This window comes from Crocodylus siamensis, chromosome 1 (genome assembly GCF_052110815.1).
Source record: "Crocodylus siamensis isolate JL-2025a chromosome 1, ASM5211081v1, whole genome shotgun sequence".
Classification (NCBI taxonomy): domain Eukaryota; kingdom Metazoa; phylum Chordata; order Crocodylia; family Crocodylidae; genus Crocodylus; species Crocodylus siamensis.
This window is the reverse complement of record NC_143395.1, coordinates 305,523,374-305,541,624: the sequence shown is the minus strand read 5'-3', so window position 1 is coordinate 305,541,624 and position 18,251 is coordinate 305,523,374. Positions and strand designations below refer to the sequence as shown.

The window sequence follows — 18,251 nt, the reverse complement described above, 5'->3', positions numbered from 1 at the left end:
AACAAGCTTCTGTCAGTTACTTGCTTTGGATCACATCATGTTCAGTGAATTCCCTAGCTATGGGTCTAGGTTGTGTGTTCATTCCCTCCCTCCTCCCCCTCCCCGAGCTCTCTTTGTTATTAGTCTTTATTGCTACATCACCTTTTTCATACTTGCCACATTTTTAAAGAGTCTAGGGTTTTGGTTTTTTGTTTGTTTGTTTTAGGATTAGTGATCTGCTCTACTAACCAAAGCTGGATATCATTCTTTTCTTAGATTCTTTTTCTAATACGTGTTTAGATATGACTCAGATTGTTTCAGAAACAGTACTTCAACCTCTATATTAGGAATCTTAATCTAATGTAGGGGTTTTTTCATGCCAGACACTGAGTGTTTTACAAATTATTCAGTAAATACATACAGTGATTGTTGTTTCTCACTCATGCTAGCAGTTGTACTTGCTTATTGTATGAAAGATGAGTTTAGAAGTTTATATTTTGTTTGAACATAACGAGACTCCTGCTCATATGCTTTTGTTAGGCAGTGAATTCCATAGTTGAGGACTAGCTTGTTGCCCTTCTTGAACCCTTTCTCATTCAACAATAGGAATTGCTTCCAGGGAAGAGGAAAAGGAAAGTCCACCTTTCCTGCCATACCTCACCTTGTCATTGTGATCAGCCTGACTGATCACTAGATTTCTCGGATGAAAAATATTTTTCTTAACATGCTCCTGACCAGTTCAAGCATTTGACTGAAGAGGATTGCCTGTTTATGTGCTGAAGTTGTCCTCATTTGTAGCAGTTACCTTTGCTACAGGACTGGTGGCAGGAGGTTTGAACTAACCTGAATTAGGGTTCCATTACTGTGCTATTATATTGGCAAGTGAGCTGATTGATTTTAAAAGAATTAGACAACAAATCCATGATCAAAACACAATACTGGTGCAGTAGAGAAGCTTGTATTGCTCTTGCTCATTCTGTGCCTGTTAAGAGAATAAATAAAGAATGTTATGGTCCAGAGGGGTTAATCTGGCAGAATCATTGAAAGTATCACATATTTTATTTGTTCATCATGGCAACCGATGAGCTTTCTGAATAACTACATTTGTGATTTATTCCTTGCATAGGTTTACAAGGAGTCATTTGAACAAAAGTTTTTGGAAGAGACAAATTGTTTATATGCTGCAGAGGGCCAACGGTTAATGCAAGAAAGAGAGGTAAACACATACTTTGTAAATGCTAGGTTTTTGGTGGCAGCTATGTTGGTCTAAGGAAATAGGCAGGCATGGTTCTTTGGGTAGATGTGATATCTTTTATTAGACTGAGTAGCTGGAAAAAAAGTTCTTAGCAGGCTTTTGGGCACAATCACCCTTCTTCAGGCATAGGAAGCCTCTGCTGTTCTGAGACTCCAAGGAATGAGAGAAGCTAAAAGTATGACAGGATGTCAGTGAGAATGTAAATAGGTAGAAATTATGTAAGCAAAAGGTAGAGCAGGGAAGGGAGGGGGGAAGAAAGCAGGGTGGGGGCAAAGTGGAGTCTGTATAGTCTCCCTTACTCACCTTTGGCTTCCCCTCCTCCCACATCTACTCAAAGAACCTTGCCTACTATGTAAATGAGCACTTTCATGTTATTTAAAGTGCTGTGGGAAGAACTGAATTTGTTATGTCAAATCATTGTCGTGCATAAGAAGATAAGAGAGATGTTAATGTTAAAGAACAGTGGGACCTAGTTCTGCCTTCAGATATGCCCATAAACCTCTTAATACTTCAGTGAGTGCTGCTTTGGTGTATCTGGGGCAAGAATTGGATCCCAGTTCAATTACATACCTTTAAGCATGCAATTAGAAGGGAGGAAGCATGGAAAAATGTTGTCTGCATAAAACCAAACACTAGAAATCACAATAATAAAAACTTAAATGATATAGTCAGTATTACTTCACTGATAAAATTAGTGTGTTTAATATCATTCTTATCTCTGTGCTGAATTCTGAATTAAGTCGTTTGATGTTTAAAAAGGTATAATTACTCAATAGACTAAGGCAGTATTTTTTTTTGTCAAGTTACAGTCATGTAAGTGAGCCCTAAATTGTATAACAAAAGATATTAATATAAAATATTTGAGAGTCAGTATGGGGACTGCAGAAAATACTTCAGCATCAAAACTGACTCACCACAACTATGCTGTGTCCTTAATGTGGTGTAGGTTGCCATTTTTCACCCTGTTTCTTGATGACTTCATCTTCAAAAACTTCTGGGTGGGAGAAACTGGTCTGAGAATTATGGAATTTGAAAACAGGGCTCTTACTGATTTTTCTATACCTGATGGAAGGTACGAAGAAAACTAAAGGACTGAGCCACTACTCTGCAAATATATGTATGCATGGTTTAAACTGTTTATTTGGGGCTTGAGTGACACACTTGTGTCAAAAGTGCACCTTTGCTGCATGGGGGCAGATAGGGTGTGGAAATTGTTGTAGTTGATGTGAAACAGATATGATGATGACAACCCCCTCAGGGCCTGTACCATAGTGTCTTGCAAGTTAGTCTGTGTAGCTGGCCGTTTAAGACTACATGGCCCTCATTTTAGACTTCTATTGTGTAGGTCAAATAAGTCCCAATGTCATTTCAGCCCAAATAGTGACAATTTTAAATTTATTCCAATATATACATATTTATAATTTTATGAACATTTATGCTGTGTGCTGCTTTTACTCTCGGTATCAGATAATTTTGACAGTGCATATCACTCAATTGACTTCTAGAATTATTCTATCTCCTTTATTGTCTTATCATTGTGAGATCAGCACTCTTAAATATACAGTTTACAATAATCATCATGATAAAAATGTCATCCTTAATTTCTTTAGTTATTGAGCCATGTCATTATTTGTCTTCCTAGGTCCCAGAATATCTTCACCATGTTAGCAAGCGTTTAGAAGAAGAAGGTGACAGAGTTATAACTTATTTAGACCACAGCACACAGTGAGTACAAGTTATCTTATTTTCACTGTAGGTCAACCAACTTCCCAGCTGTTCATAAAGCAGTATCATTTTTGCAAAGAAAGCTAAATGATATTGATGGTGTCTGATAACTGACATCACGTCATAAATTTTGCTTTCTAAAGTCTTTTATTTTTTGATGATAAATATAGGAGGGAAGGACATTTTGAGTTATTTAGCAGTATAAAGTGAAATTATTGAAATATTTTAGTTATTTAATATATTACATGAGTTATCAGAATAGTTAAAATCAACATTTGTACACTGATAATGACATTGTAGCTCAAACTGCTGGAGGGCAGAGAATTGTCTGTCTATTGAATCTCTCGTTAATGTTTTTCAAGTTTTTCACTTAAAATAGCAGTCCATCTTTTTACCCGTCTTCTAGCCTATATATTCTAATTTTCTGGTTGTTATAATGGTGATTTTAAAATAAACTTTTCTCAATTCACATGACAAACTTATTCCTCACAGCCTTTATTATAGGACATATAAAATGTTTTCGCTTGCATTATATGTTGCTGCACATCACAAGATTTTAACACTAGGACTTAGTTCTACGAATACTTACTTGCAGGATAATTAATATTTAATTCCACAATTATTCCTGCTGATACAATTTCGTGTACAGGAGTAGTTCTATTAGGCCCATGCATAAATATTTTCAGTTTATATAGAGTAACCTGGTGTCAGTGATTTCTTTCTACATATATAATATATTTTGGCCCTCTGTGAAAGTTAAGGGACAAGTAGCTCTGCTAACACAACGTGTTTAACCTAACAAGACCTTGCTTTTCAAACATAATTGATTTCCTATTCTCTACATTAAGAAGCGTACCTCTGAAGTTGAAAATAATGAATTTTGGATTAAAATTTTGGATGAGGTTCAATTTTGTATAGTGTTTAGTTCAGAAGTGCCATTTTAGAAGCGTTTGTGTTTTTAAAAAGAGTATTGTACTTTTTGAAACTGTACAAACTTCAAAACATCTAAGAAATTGTTTAGAATTACACAATCTTGTTTTTTTTAAAAAATATACTTGAATGTGTATTTCCATTTTTAATAGCGTACATTTTGTGCTGTTTGGATTTATTTAAAATACAGATTGCACAGTTATAGGCATCTTCTTCCTGTGAAAATGGAAATATTCATACCTATGTAATGGTAGGAAAGTTATTTGGCTTGAGCCGTACAGTATTTCTAATATACCTTTTTTGCCCTACATAGGAAACCACTAATTGCTTGTGTGGAGAAGCAACTACTAGGAGAACACTTAACTGCTATTTTGCAAAAAGGTATCTGTTATTTGGCTCTTGTAATCTACCATTAATGACAGATTCTCAGAGTCTGGAATAATTGTGGATTGTACAACTGTTCCTTTTAATAAAGAACATAGGCCATAGCCAAAACTGCCACAAAAAGAAAGCCAAGTAAAATTGGGCAAGCAGATTATATATAGGAAAACATGCACATGTATTTCATTTTAGTTTTATGGAGGGTTTGGTTAAATATATTTTTCTCATAATAAAATCTCTTAATTAGCAATCTCCTAAATTAATGTGTCCTGGGACTAGCAGTGCTTCTCAACCTTTTTTGTAACAGGACCAATTTGTAAACATTGATGGCCAGTCCCGACCTGGGCAGTGGGGGTTGTGTGAGACATGGGGGGCCCTAAGCAGCTCCTTGTAGGCTGGAATTCTGGCAGCCTGCAAGGGAAAAGCCACGGGTTCCCACATTTTTCTCCTTTAAAGGAGAATCCATTTTTAAAGTTTGTTCTCAACACTTTTACATGGGTTGAAAAATGCTATCCTAAAGCAGTAGGTTTTCATGCATTATAATAATTACACAGCGCAGGTGACAGTTTCCCATGTACTTGTGGTCATGTATTTAAACAACTATATGCTATCAAAGAGAGCAACATCCCAGTGAGGATATCTGTTTAAAGTGATACAAAATATATTTTCCATACTTTGTTGTGTATCTCTGGCAATCTTAGATTTGTTGGGACATCAATGCCTGCAATGTCCTTTTGCATTAAAAAAGTTTATAGGAACAGTCTTTTTCTTTGTTCTGCTGGATTTCTGGGCTTGATTGATATTCCCAAATCTTATAAATGCTCTGTTCACAGCCTTTCTGTCTGTGGCTCTGGATAGTTTTTAGGTTCTGGATCTTCTGGGAAGCTGATATCATGCCTCTTGTTTTCTTGTTTCCCTCCTCTCCTCTTTCTTCCTCCCCTTTTTTTCTTTCCTTAGCTTCCCTGATATACAGATATACCTTTCTCAGAATGTCTGATGTTGACTTTTTTTGCTTCTCTACCTGGTCTGAGGGCCAGTTATCTGATTTGGTTCTGTGGGATTAGTCTGCCCCTCTCTCTCTCTCTCTGTCACTCTCTCTAATTCCTTTAGATTTCAACAGCTTTCTCATTTAGACCTTTAAGTACTACTAACTGTTAGTTAACCTGGAAGTGACCAGCTGCCACACGCATTTCCAGAACCTGTTCCTTCTGTATCAGTCTTGTTCTCTGTGCAGAAGGCTTCCGCCTCCAAACTTCTGTCAAAATATGCCCCTGACATGAGTTACTTTCCAGCACTTTTCCTGTCATTCCAATCCCTGTCAGTGTGTGATGCTGTTAGACAGGTTTGTGTAATAATCTTGTACTATATCTTATTTCTTTACATACTCTTTTTTTGCTTTTAAGGATAAATAATTCTTTAGTTTTCTGTCTTCCCCGAGGTGCTAGTTTTTTTTACTTTTTAACTTCAACATATTTAAGTGAATAAATAGAGTCAATCCATTGGCCTTTTTCAAAAGCAGTATGGATAACTAATAATTTTGTTGATAAACATCAGCAGAACCCATGTAATTACAAGCCTGTCTTGTTAAAGCAAGCACTGCTTAATGAACTTTCACAGATGTGTTTGTTGCAGACAATTGGGTCAGAAAAAATATGGGTTTTTTGTTTTATTATAAACTCTTTCTGCATTCATAATATAGATTCACTGTCCATAAACATATGGATTTGTATATTATATAGTTTTTATGTTTATATTTTGAGATTGTTATATTTTAGATCAGCTTTCACTTTCTGTATCTGCACTTAAATTGAGTAAGTCTAACATCTATTGACTTACATAACTTTCTGCATTCATTTGATCTAGGAGCACATTGTAATCCACTTATAACATCCTAGTGTGCAGTGCAAGTAGAAGAAGACACTGCCTTTTGTAGGTTTTGTTCCTTAGGAGAAGGCATGTGATGTAGTCAGTTTGATAAAGGAAAAAAAAAGCTTACAAGTGCAGGGTATGTATGAGAAACTTTTCTTCTTGTATTTTTACAACTGCCACTGACTAGATGTTGGTTGTTTTCATTGCGAGTATAACAAATCATTCCAGGGCCACCGCAATGCTTTCAAGAAGTTGTGTGAAGTCTTCTTGTTCTAAAGGAAACTCCCATACCTTTCCTTCGCCTATCAAACTTGCAATAGACTATCCACACCAGTATGGACTTGGTCCAGGTATATGAAAGGGACATGCAGCTGCAAGGAACTTCATTTGGGCAGTAAAGAGCCAGAGCTGTAAGGTGATACAGAGCTATGGCTGGGCAGTGGTACAGAGATGGCGGTATGCAATAGCACAGAGCCATGTACAGCCAGAGAGTATCATGCCAATGCACACCCCAGGCTCTTTACCACTGCACGCCCCCTCATCTGTGCTGCCCGAATGTGACTGCATGCTACTGCCTGCCTTTGGCTTTGCTCTGCTGCAGGCCTCAGGCAATACCGACCAGCCACTGTTCCATGCAGCCATCTGAATGTGGATTGGTGTAGTCACTGGCCCCCAACTCCATACCTCTGTACAGCAGCATGGAGCTCTGGCTGGTCAACAGTGCCCAGGGCATGTGGCAGTGCAGAGCTGAGGGCACCAGACTACCAGTGAGCCAGATGCAACAGTTCCACAGGCCAGATTCAGCCTTTAGGCCTTATGTTTGACACCACTGCTTGGGCCAGGAAAAAGAATGTTGTCCTTGTATTTAACGCTTTACTTTTAAACAATAATATTGAAGAGAGCACTGCAAACTATAACGATGTTGTTAAATGAAAGTGAACAGGTGAGTATGAAGCTGATTTTCTTATACTGCTTAGTCATTTGTTCTCTTTGAACTAACTGGAAACTGTTGTGATGTGGCAGAGCGTACTTTTCTTCATTTCTCATATCTCATCAAAGGAAACCCCAACTGATATATTTTCAAGAGACCATAATTTACCTTTTTTTAGTTACCTGGATACTCTGTATTTCTCTGGGTATTTGAGAGGGTGGAAGAAACAGTAAAGACTGAGAGCCAGTTTCACTTATGCTTACTTGGCTGACATCATCCTTGAATTGTTTTCCTCTGTCTTATTTGGATGTTCCTCACCTTAGTATAAGCAGAATGAGGTATAATACACAATGGCAGTATTGGTAAGATTAGGATGCTTTGTGCTTTCAGCAGGTAATCTGAAAATGCAAGTTAGCAGTAATTTAAAATAATTGTGAATCTTGAAATTTAATTGGACAAAAGCAAATTGGCAAGTAGAAATATTTGTAATATGTTAACATAATACAATTTATGAATGAAGTAGCATCTGCAATGTTGAAATTGTTGTCATGGGGAGTATTAACAAAGGTAGAGGTGAACTCTAGGAAAGAATTTGTGATGGTATGTATCGATACTACTTTATAGCAGATACTTTCTCTGTTCATAACACATCCTTAACAGAAAAACAAGGCTAACCACAGAAGAAACTTTCACAGTGTATATTTTTTTACTGCTTGAAAACTTAGGTGGTTCAGTTGACTTAATATTCTGGCTTCCTTTAGAAAATTGTTAGATCCACAGATGGAAAAGTTTTACTAGAACTGTCATTATTAATAATAAAATACTTCACAGCAAGCCTGTAGTAGGCAGAACATGGTTAGAAAATGGAAGTACTTCAATTTACAATAATTTCTCTTTTTAAAAATATGCCACAAATCATTTCAGCTAGTGTAAACATAGACATTTATCAATGCTGAACATAGCCGTTGTATACAAAAGAAAGTCTAGTGTATTGGCTATAATGTGTTAATTTTGATTATTTCATAGAGCTCATAGATCCTCTAATTGTGTCTTTAATTTCATTCTTACTATGCAAATAAAATCTATTTGTTGTTCTGGTTTTTTAGGGCTTGATAACCTGCTTGATGAAAACAGAATATCAGAACTTACACAGACATATCAGCTGTTCAGCCGGGTAAAAGGTGGGCAGCAGATCCTGCTGCAACACTGGAGTGAATACATCAAGGTATTACAAAATAGTGCCTCTCAGTGGTCTCATTTATGATGTCTTCAGTAGAATGAGTGTTTGAGTGAACAAGTAGGCAGGAGCAATAAAACACTCAGCTGTGTTCATCAAAACTATTTTAAACAGGTCTGTGGGTGTTTCGGTTTGTCAGTGCACTCATTTTGCTGAGCAGTATCCTGAAAGCTCATGTGATGAAAAACTACAGCACATACATTTTGATCTGACGTTCATATTTAGGAAATATTTTCTTTTCAGAACTGAAAATGAAAGTTTATTTTGAAAAAAAATAGAGCTACATGGGATGTTAGAAAATGCTGAGCTATTAAGTTAGCTAAGTTTTGTGCAAAATATACAACTATTTGCTTAAAGTTAGGCTTCAGCCTAACTTTGTCATATACACCAGTCACATTTGTACAAAACCAGTGAAATATCAGTATGTAGTTGGTACATCCTTCAGCAGTGTTTAATGCAGATCATGTTGTGCTTTGTTTAACTGATATAGAAAGCAGCAGTCAACAGACTAGATTCTTACCCTGTTGTTCTGAAAAATTAAATGAGTTATTTTAAAAAAAATAAAACCAAGTAAAATGAGCTATTGGTTCCATTTTGCCAGGCACTCGACAAATATATAGCCCAAACAAGGTATATTTCCCAAAGAGCTTACCAGCTACTTCTCTTAGAAGCTGCTAGCAATAAAGTTTTATACAAGAGATATGAAAGCACAACTTTATCTTGAATTCAGTAGCTCAGTTCTATAATTAACTGTGATTGCATATTAGCCTTGCTTAGTAGAATTGTTTTTACAGTTTAAAAAAATCTCCTGTCCAGCCTTCTTTGTAGACCTTTTACATTGTAGCTTTAAACTGGAGGTTGGGTGTATGATGGGAAGATGTTGCATTGAAACTCTTGGAACTCATATGTCTTATCTTGTGAGTCAGTATGTGGAAAGACAGATCAGAAACCTAGCATTTTAGAAACTAAACTTACATCATTACTGGTTGTAACCACTCTACAGTCTCTTCCCAGATGGGGGAAAGATTGAATAGTGTGGAAGATTTCTATATAGATAAGGTCCCTGATGACCCTGAATACTTGCACCAGGAGGAAATAAGTCCTGTGGTTAGAAGATCGAGTGAATGTTTGTAGAGGGAGAAGGACTAGCCCCTTGAGGAGTATTAGGGCAGAGGGAGTCAAAAGGAGTCTTGGGGATAGGGGATGTGCTAAAGGAAAATCAAGGTGTCTGAGTTCAGGTCCATAGTCTACCATAGACTGACTATCTGATTTAAGCAAGTTGCTTAGTCTCTCTGTACCATAGTTCACCCATAAAATGGACTAGTCCCACTTCCCTAGCATAAATAAATAAATGTGAGTGTGAGGGTAAGACGTGAAGGACTGTGAGGTGTCCAAGATTCCACAGTAATAGGAGGACCCATGCAAGTATGAGAGAGAAGTAGCTGTAACCAAGCCAGGGAGATTGTTGGGGGGCAGGGGAAGTAGCGTGCAGTGCATGAAGGGCTGTCAATGAAGTACTACTATGAATAATGTAGTAGTAAGGGCAAAGTCTGAGTTGTTTTGCCTTTTTTTTGTTTATTCTCTTGTCACTGCTAAATACCTTAGCCGCAGTTATTGGAGAAATGATCTGTCTTTCTCCTGCCACTATGCAGATAACCCTTGTTTTTACTTGAGAAACTATACTTGTCTCTATACTTGTGACAGAAGCCAGATACTAATGTTGCTACTTTTTAAATGCAATCAGTCAAAATATTGTCATATGGACTGATTTGGTAGACAGTGGTATTATAACTCAATTGGACATATAGGCAAAGCAGAAACAAGATGGGATTAAAAGAAGATAAAGTGAGAATTCTGTCCCTGCAAAGCAGCAGCTTTTTAAAACTTGGTGACAACTTTTTTTTCCCACTTTTGTAGTTTTCATTGACACGTAGGAAGCTTGGATCAATCAGAAACAGCTAAATCATAACTGGCTATTTCTGCCAATAAGTAGAAGTTCCATGGATTTTTAAAAGGTCATGCAGATTTGTCCATTAGACTGAACATTCTTGCAACACTTTCCACATAATTTCTTTTACATGGTCATGTAGCTCTGTATTTAACTGTAAGTGCGTGTGTCATACAATCCATGTCTACTATGTAATTTTTTTTTAGTTTGTGTTTTAATGTAAATTTTAAACACTACTGTTTGAAATCCATGAATGTGTGTCCAGGTTTTATTTTAAATTTCAATGCATCTCATCATTTTTGAAAACTTTCTTACGATTTCAGTTATCAAGCAGCTCTATGATATTTATTTTTCTAATTGAGAACTTTTGTAAAGATGTGCGTGTCTGTTGGGGGAGATAGGTAGCACTAAAGTATTTGATTATCAAAAGTGTTTGTTTTTACAGAATTTTGGGACAACAATAGTGGTTAATCCTGAAAAGGACAAGGATATGGTGCAAGAGCTACTAGATTTTAAGGATAAAGTGGACCATATCATAGAAGTGTGCTTTCAGAAAAATGAAAAATTTATAAACTTGATGAAGGAATCCTTTGAAACATTTATCAACAAGAGACCAAATAAGCCTGCAGAATTGATAGGTACAAAAATATTTTTCTGTAAAATATTTCTAAGACCTATAGAAAGTATGGTAAGATAAAGTTACTGGGTATGCTAGTGTAATAGCAGTGCAGTACTTAGCCTATTACAAGGCTTGGTTTTGGGATACCAGGCTAATCTGGATGTGTCACAGGATCCAGGAAAAAGTCTGGGTGTGTTGTGTCAGGTGTATGTTCATTCTCCTGAAGAAGCCTGTCAACTCCTGCATCCTGCTTATTACATTGCGAGTGGTGCTAACAATTGCTTAGAAAACCACATGGCTACTTTCCAGAAGTGGAGGAAGTAGCTAAAGGAATGGAATAGCTAGTACAAAAAGAATTATAACTGTTTCTTGAGAACAGTCTAGATGCTTTATGGATGAGGCTTATATTGTTAATAAATTCTCCATTTGCTACATAGAGTGGCAGCCCAGATTGGCAATAAGACCAACATCCCTTCAAAGGAAGTAGTACCTCCCCATCTCACTTCAGGGCTGAAGTTTGGAGACCAGTAATTATAAAAGCATTACATTATAGGGAGACTATCTTTATATAGAAGACAGTTGTTAAGGACCTCAGAAATTAGGACGAGGAAAGCCGTAATCATTTAGTATCTATTAATGTACTTGAAAGAGGTAGTTAGTCATGTTAGTCTGAAATTATGCAGAAGGAGTTAGGTTATAAGTGCCACACTGCCCTATTAATGTACTTGAGCATGTTTTGAAATAAGTAATATAAGAACAGTTCCAAGGGTGACATACAGTGTTTTAGCTGGGTTGATTTCTGTTCCGTGGAGCTGTGATAGTTTACACTGGCTGGGGTGGGGGGCAGACCTCCAATTTTTCTCCATAGTATGTTCTTTTGTTTTTCCTGCTCAATAGGATTAATGGTTTCTGTTAAAGGCAACCTTATATAGAAAGAATAAGCTTATACCATTTGCTATATGCAAAGCAGCAATATGGTTTGCTGCTATTCGTGGATTCTGTAGCCTCTGCTGTTACAATGGTTTCCTTCTCCATCCCACTGTCATATGATTTGGTAGGAATTAGTAGAGAGAGATTTGTTTGACTTTTTAGATCCTCAACTAAGATCATGGCTTACTCCTATTTCTTTCTGCCATTATCAAGCTACTAACTTGAAAGCATCGCTTCTGTTTAAGTTTTGGCCAGAGCAAGAGGTGTACGGTAAAGGTCTACAAAAATACAGTCCTCTTCATGTTGTTTGTCTTTTGTGTCTCATATAATACATTCATATACATTTGTACAATTCCAAAGCATTCTGTCTCAACGAGTAACACTCTTGCACTCTTGTAGTGAACATAACATAACATAAAAATTTGAGAGTGTATTAATTTTAGTGTATTTAGTATTACTTGTAGTGTATTAATTTTAAAGCTTTTGTTGTATTCATCTTTTTCTTGGTCAGTTCTGTGACATTTTTCCACTAGTAACGCAATATTTTAGTACAATTCCACTGAATGTGGGGAGGGACTACTGATTATAAAATATAAACTTTTGGTACTTTACCCATATTTTAATATATATATAGCAATATTGGGAATGAAAATACTTAAAACAGTGCTTTTAAAGTGATTTTGTTTTTAAGCTCTTCAACTTTTTATTTATTGTAGCAAAATATGTGGATTCAAAGTTGAGAGCTGGCAATAAAGAAGCAACAGATGAAGAGCTGGAAAGGATACTTGACAAAATCATGATAATATTTCGATTCATTCATGGTAAGAATTTACATTTAAAAATACATGTAATGAGAATTTGATCTTCCTTGCTGCTCACAGCATTGTCCATCAGTTTTGTGTATATTCATTCCAGTAGCATGGCCCAGTTACATGTTTATTTAGAGTCTCTGGCTTGGGACTAAAAATGATGCCAGTGGTAATTTTGCACAGTAATCAAGGATTGACCCCTAAGGAGGGAGACACAAAGCTCATTGGTAGATTTCCATCCTGTCCTTTGCTCTCACGCTTTCTCTTACTTCCTGGACAGAGTGTATCAGAGTCCTACATGGAGTGGGTTGTTTTTTTCTTCCCCAACTCCACCCTTAGACAAGAGTGCCAGTAGAGGGTGCGCAGTGGCACTGAGAGGATACTAAAGCATTTCACAGCTTATTGTCGTGCACTTCCCCAAAAAAATGTCAGTATCAAACACTTCATACAGGTGGGGGAAGTAAGCAGGACTGTCCTCTTTTACCTTTATTTGCTCACGTGGTAGAGCTATTCCCTCAGAATCTAGAAGAATTACAGTATTACAGGATTTACACAACAGTCATTGATCATAGAATAACACCATTTGCAAAATGATTCTTTTTGCCTGAAAAACAGCAGAATCCTAGTAAAAGCGTTGAATAAAGTGCATGACTGGGGCTTTTTCTGGCTAAGAGATTTGATCTCTGCAATTCTGAAATGTTAAATATGAAGCTGTCACTAGTTCTGCTGTTTTACATTATTTTTTGTACTTCAAATTTTGATCTTGTTTTTTTTAGTTAAACTAATATTCTTATGTGAAATCTAGTACATAGATAGTAACAGGACATTGACCTTTAAGAACACATGTTTCTCAGTACTCAATCTCTGGGCCTGGGACCTTTAAGAATGGGCATACATGGGCTTGTATTCAACAGGTGTTCTGCATATAATGTACAAACTGGGAGGATTCTAAACATTTCCTGCAACTTTTCAGTTCTCTCTCCTAGTGATAGTGTCTGAGTTAAAATAACTTAACATTTACTGCCAGACTTCTTTTGTAGTGGGAAAGAGGTCCTGGAAGAGACCAGAAACAGTTTGGAAGACTCTTGGGCAGGAGATAAGGCATTCAGCTGTGTCAATGTTATGTTCTTCTTGACAAGATCCAGGGAAGAAATATAAAAGGGGCTCAGACAGGAATATTCTGAGCAACCAGGGACTATCCTGAGAGTGAGAACCCCTGCTATCTGAGAGTTGAAATTACATTATAGCATCTCTGAACCAGAGGCTAAATAAACCCTGGTGGTATCAAGGGGGAAAGATTTGAGGAAGCCCTTGTGCAAGGCGTGGGCATTTGTGTAACGTATCTGTTTCATAGAACCATTTGCAGGCCCTGGTGAGAAGGGTGTAGAAGCCTGAAAAAGCACGAACAAAAGGGGTTTCCACATAATATGCAGGAGACCAATTTGTATAATAATGAATCAGAACACAGAGGGAAAGATTCTGTTTTTGGATGATTGTGGCTGATTGCTGATGACCTGAGGAAGAAGGAAGGCAGCAGCTGCATCTGGACACTAGAAAATAAAACCCCAATACATTAAAAAGAAAATCCAAATAAATAAAAAAACCCCATTGTAAGCATACTTTTCTTTGCAGCTCTATAGTGAGAGTTGTTCCATTGATCAGGAAGTAAAACGAAAGGATGCTTCTGTAGAACTGAATATATTTGATTTCTTATTTTCATTTTTTGTTTCCATACAGGCAAAGATGTGTTTGAGGCATTTTATAAGAAAGATTTGGCCAAAAGACTGCTGGTTGGAAAAAGTGCTTCAGTAGATGCTGAGAAATCAATGTTGTCAAAGCTTAAACATGGTGGGCATCAGCAAATGTGTTGATTTTTTTTTCTACCTGTAATTTGTAAATCTGAGTCCTTATTCTGTATTTAAAAAGTGACAAGCCAGATAAGAGTTGAGCACCTTATGGCTCCACTGCTCTCTTTAAGAGCTGCTGATTGCTGTGCTTTTGGAAATGTGGCCAGGTCATTTAGGTACCCATTTCAAAATCAGCCTCCAGAGTGGAAGTTAAGCACTTCTTAACATCTCACTCAACAGTCTGCTTAAAGTTTAAACCTTAATTGCTTGTTCTGTGTGGGCATGTGTGTGTGTGTGTTTTGCAGGTGTTTAGAAAAGTACCTGGTGCTGCAATTTCATGTAGTTGTATAATGCACATCAGCGCTGAGAAAATGGCAGCAACATGCTTTTGAACTAAGACACTTTGGAGGTGGTTTAGTTCAAAAGCGCAGTCACCATTTTCTGCACACTGACACTTGTTTCGCCACTTATACAACTGCACACAGCGCAGTGCAGCTCACCTCAGCTTGCGTACGGAGTGGCACATCTCCAGCATGTCTCTGGAAAAAAAAAAGTATGTGTGTAGATGCCCTGTCTGGAATCTTTGCTTTTATTTTGTGACAGAATGCGGTGCTGCTTTCACCAGCAAACTGGAAGGCATGTTCAAGGATATGGAACTGTCAAAAGATGTCATGGTTCAGTTTAAGCAGGTATGTTTCACTTTGGTTGCATATATGCACAATCAGTTTTGCAATAGTGAGGATGATATGTAGTCTGAACTAAACTTTGACAAAACAGGTTTTGAGCAGATTCTGTTCATAGTTCAGTGCATCTCCTGAGAAATCATGTGAGGTGGTTTCATTTGATTTTTTGCTTCAGTTCTGTTAAAAAAGCCTGAATGTATTATTGGAGCAATATGTAAGATCGTATTTTTGGAGCAACATGTAACACCCATTTTATTGGAGCAATATGTAAGATCATTTTAACACCATGTTTTTTCACATGATAATTATTGCTAGGCTCTAACCAGTTCTGAGTGTGAGTGACCTGCATCTGTTGACAGAATGTTTCAGTTTTATTTATGTTCTCTGACTATATAGCCCAGGCTCCTTCTGTGCATACTTCTTTCAAAATCATGGCAATATGTAGCTTTTTAACACACATGTGGAATAAAAATATACCATATTTTGATGTTACTGTGTTTGTGCTGACTTAGAGAGGGATTTTTTTGGTTTCTTTAAATTCTTTTGACTTTAGAGTCACTTAATGAAAACTCTCCAGCATGCACTTTTATTGTTAACTTTCTTGTCTTTTTGTTCCAAGCTGTTCTCTGTGTTCTGAATTGGCTAGATATATAAAGTGTTCTCGGATGCTTTGAGAGAGTAGTAACTGGAGGTTTTCTGGGTGAAGCCATCACCTGCAGAAAACTCTTCTTGCTACTATCCATGACCTGTTGCTAAAGTCAGCATTAAATGGATTCAGAGCTATATGTTTCCTAGGGTAGGAATTGTGTTCAGAGACACTTTTTATAAGAAGCATTAATAAATTCAGTTTCATCTTACAGTTGGATCTGTTTCTATAATGAATTACCAAAATTATTAGGTGTTCAAAAACTACAAGGATCACTTAGTAACCAAAAAGACATTGATTTACTACTTCTGTATTTGTTTGCTGTTGGGAATAATTAATAAAAGGATTTTTAGCAAGATTTTTTTATAGTCATTTGGTTTTCCATTTTAGTATGTACAGAACCAGAGTGATCCGGGCAGTATAGACCTGACAGTAAATATACTAACTATGGGATACTGGCCAACTTATACCCCCATGGAAGTTCACTTAACTTCAGAGGTGAGTCTTTGAATTCTTCTTCTAAAATGTATTATGAGGGGAAAATAGCAGTACCTCTACTGATGTTGTTGTAACATACTTTGTTACTCTCTTTTTGGAAGTAAATTAGAAAATTACAAAAACTAAGGGATGGGACTTCGGGAGGACAGGGTGTCACATTTATTCCCTCTTCCTCTCCTTTTTCTTTAAGCATGCTTGAATATTGGCAAATACTAGTTTTTTAAAATGAAACATCCCATGTGTGGGTTTTGTTTTAATATAAACTAAAACAGTACAGCTACTCCCTATACTAAGGTTGGTGTAAAATAAATAGTAATATGGGATAGAAGGCTGACAGTAATATTTTTCCATCAGTTTTTGAGTAGTTCTGGTGTGTCTGGTTTGGAGCACAAATTTTTAATTGAGCAGAGAGATGATCATGGGTTACGGGAGATATACTGCCTTTTACTGGCTAGGTTTGACCACGTTACACTCCAGAAATCAAATTCTACTGCATATATGTAAAGTGGTTAAGACTGATTTGTTCTTTGAAATTTGTAAACGTTTCAGTTGTGCTGATTTATTCTTCGAGACCTTGCTGAACATCTCGCATAGTTTGAGGAAATTGCACAAAACACAGTCTTTGGACAGAGTATAAACAAAATGGCTGCTGAAGCTGCTGTTATCAAATCTCAAAATACTTGAGCCCTAAGGGAAGGTGTTTATGGGTTTGGGAAGTGGGAAACAATGAGTTTTAAATTCTTTTGGCTTGTGTTAAAAATTGTTTACACTTTATTGTTATCTTGTACTAAGAAGTCTATTGGTAACTGTAGAGAGGGAAGCAAGTATAAGCCATTATTTGTGATAGAAAGCACAAAGTCATGTCTGGCACTAGAAATGAACATGGGTGAATAGAATATGGGTCTGTAATATGACAGACTCAGGATTCATCCACTTAATCATAGTGCCTCTCAGCATCTGCGAGAACTAAATTTTATTATGCGGTGTGTGCAGTAGGGTTATACCTGAACATGTAAACCTTTCCTTCTACTGCCTGGTCCATATTGTATAACTACCCACTACTATTGCTGCCAGTTGCCATTTTAAATTCAAATGGCAGAGGAATGCATTGAGGCTCTGTAGGGCTTGGGCTTAAATCCTGGTGACCTACCTAAACAAGGAAATTAATTTCACTTGTCATTGTGTATGTGGTGTAGTGTGTTTGGTTATTTTAAAACAAATAGTTGTATTTATAAAATTGTGTACCAAAAACAGATTAAAGTATTTTTTTTAAGTTGCAAAGTTAAGCATTTGGTTGTTAGAAAATGGAAAAATGGCGGTTGTCTGTCTAATCTTAATTCTGTCCACCTGATGATTATGAATTTTGATACAATTTGAAAAGAGATGAGGATGACATGCCATTTTTCCCCCTGAGAGCCTTACCTCATTCCGTGCAATAGCTCTTAAAAAAGGCAATGTATATAAAGGTGTTGCTCATCCTAAAAAGAGGATGTTTTCAAGTTGGTATGTTTTGGAGTAATTAACAGCATTAAATTTCAACCATGTTACATGTTACTTACAGTACCATGTTTTAATGCATACAAAACTTCCCCAAATAAGGTACCCCTCTTGTTTTTGTAAGGCAGAATGAAGAAAAAAAGATCTTTCCTTAATAGTGGTAACTATGGTATTTTTCAGGGAAAACACAGGTAGCTGCATTTGCAGGGAAGCAAAACATTGTGGCTGGCTGTTAGCCCCTTCAGCCGAACACCTTTTCTTGTTGAGCTGGGCTGGATGGGCAGCCAGGGGAAAAAAATAGTGTCCACAGCCAGTAGCTAAGGAGCCCCCCATGCAGCATGTACAACATTACTTTCTCTTCCCACCCCTTACCGCCCCCCCCCCCCCCGCAGAGGCTTTGTATGGTAGAAACTGCTGTGACTATATTTCCTTACTTACAATGCACATCCCAATTTCAAGCAGCTGAT

General features: G+C 37.0%; 1 protein-coding gene across 2 annotated transcripts in view; it reads left to right on the top strand.

The window, feature by feature from the left end:
* Positions 1 to 18,251, top strand: part of CUL4A (cullin 4A) — a 60,340-nt gene that overhangs the window by 23,231 nt on the left and 18,858 nt on the right. For both annotated transcript variants that reach the window (XM_090021900.1, XM_090021908.1), the window contains 9 exons: positions 1,106 to 1,195; positions 2,877 to 2,959; positions 4,203 to 4,270; positions 8,177 to 8,295; positions 10,701 to 10,893; positions 12,521 to 12,625; positions 14,351 to 14,461; positions 15,064 to 15,149; positions 16,180 to 16,287. In XM_090021900.1, coding sequence (XP_089878026.1) covers positions 1,106 to 1,195; positions 2,877 to 2,959; positions 4,203 to 4,270; positions 8,177 to 8,295; positions 10,701 to 10,893; positions 12,521 to 12,625; positions 14,351 to 14,461; positions 15,064 to 15,149; positions 16,180 to 16,287 — 963 coding nt within the window. The remainder of the gene's footprint in view (positions 1 to 1,105; positions 1,196 to 2,876; positions 2,960 to 4,202; positions 4,271 to 8,176; positions 8,296 to 10,700; positions 10,894 to 12,520; positions 12,626 to 14,350; positions 14,462 to 15,063; positions 15,150 to 16,179; positions 16,288 to 18,251) is intronic.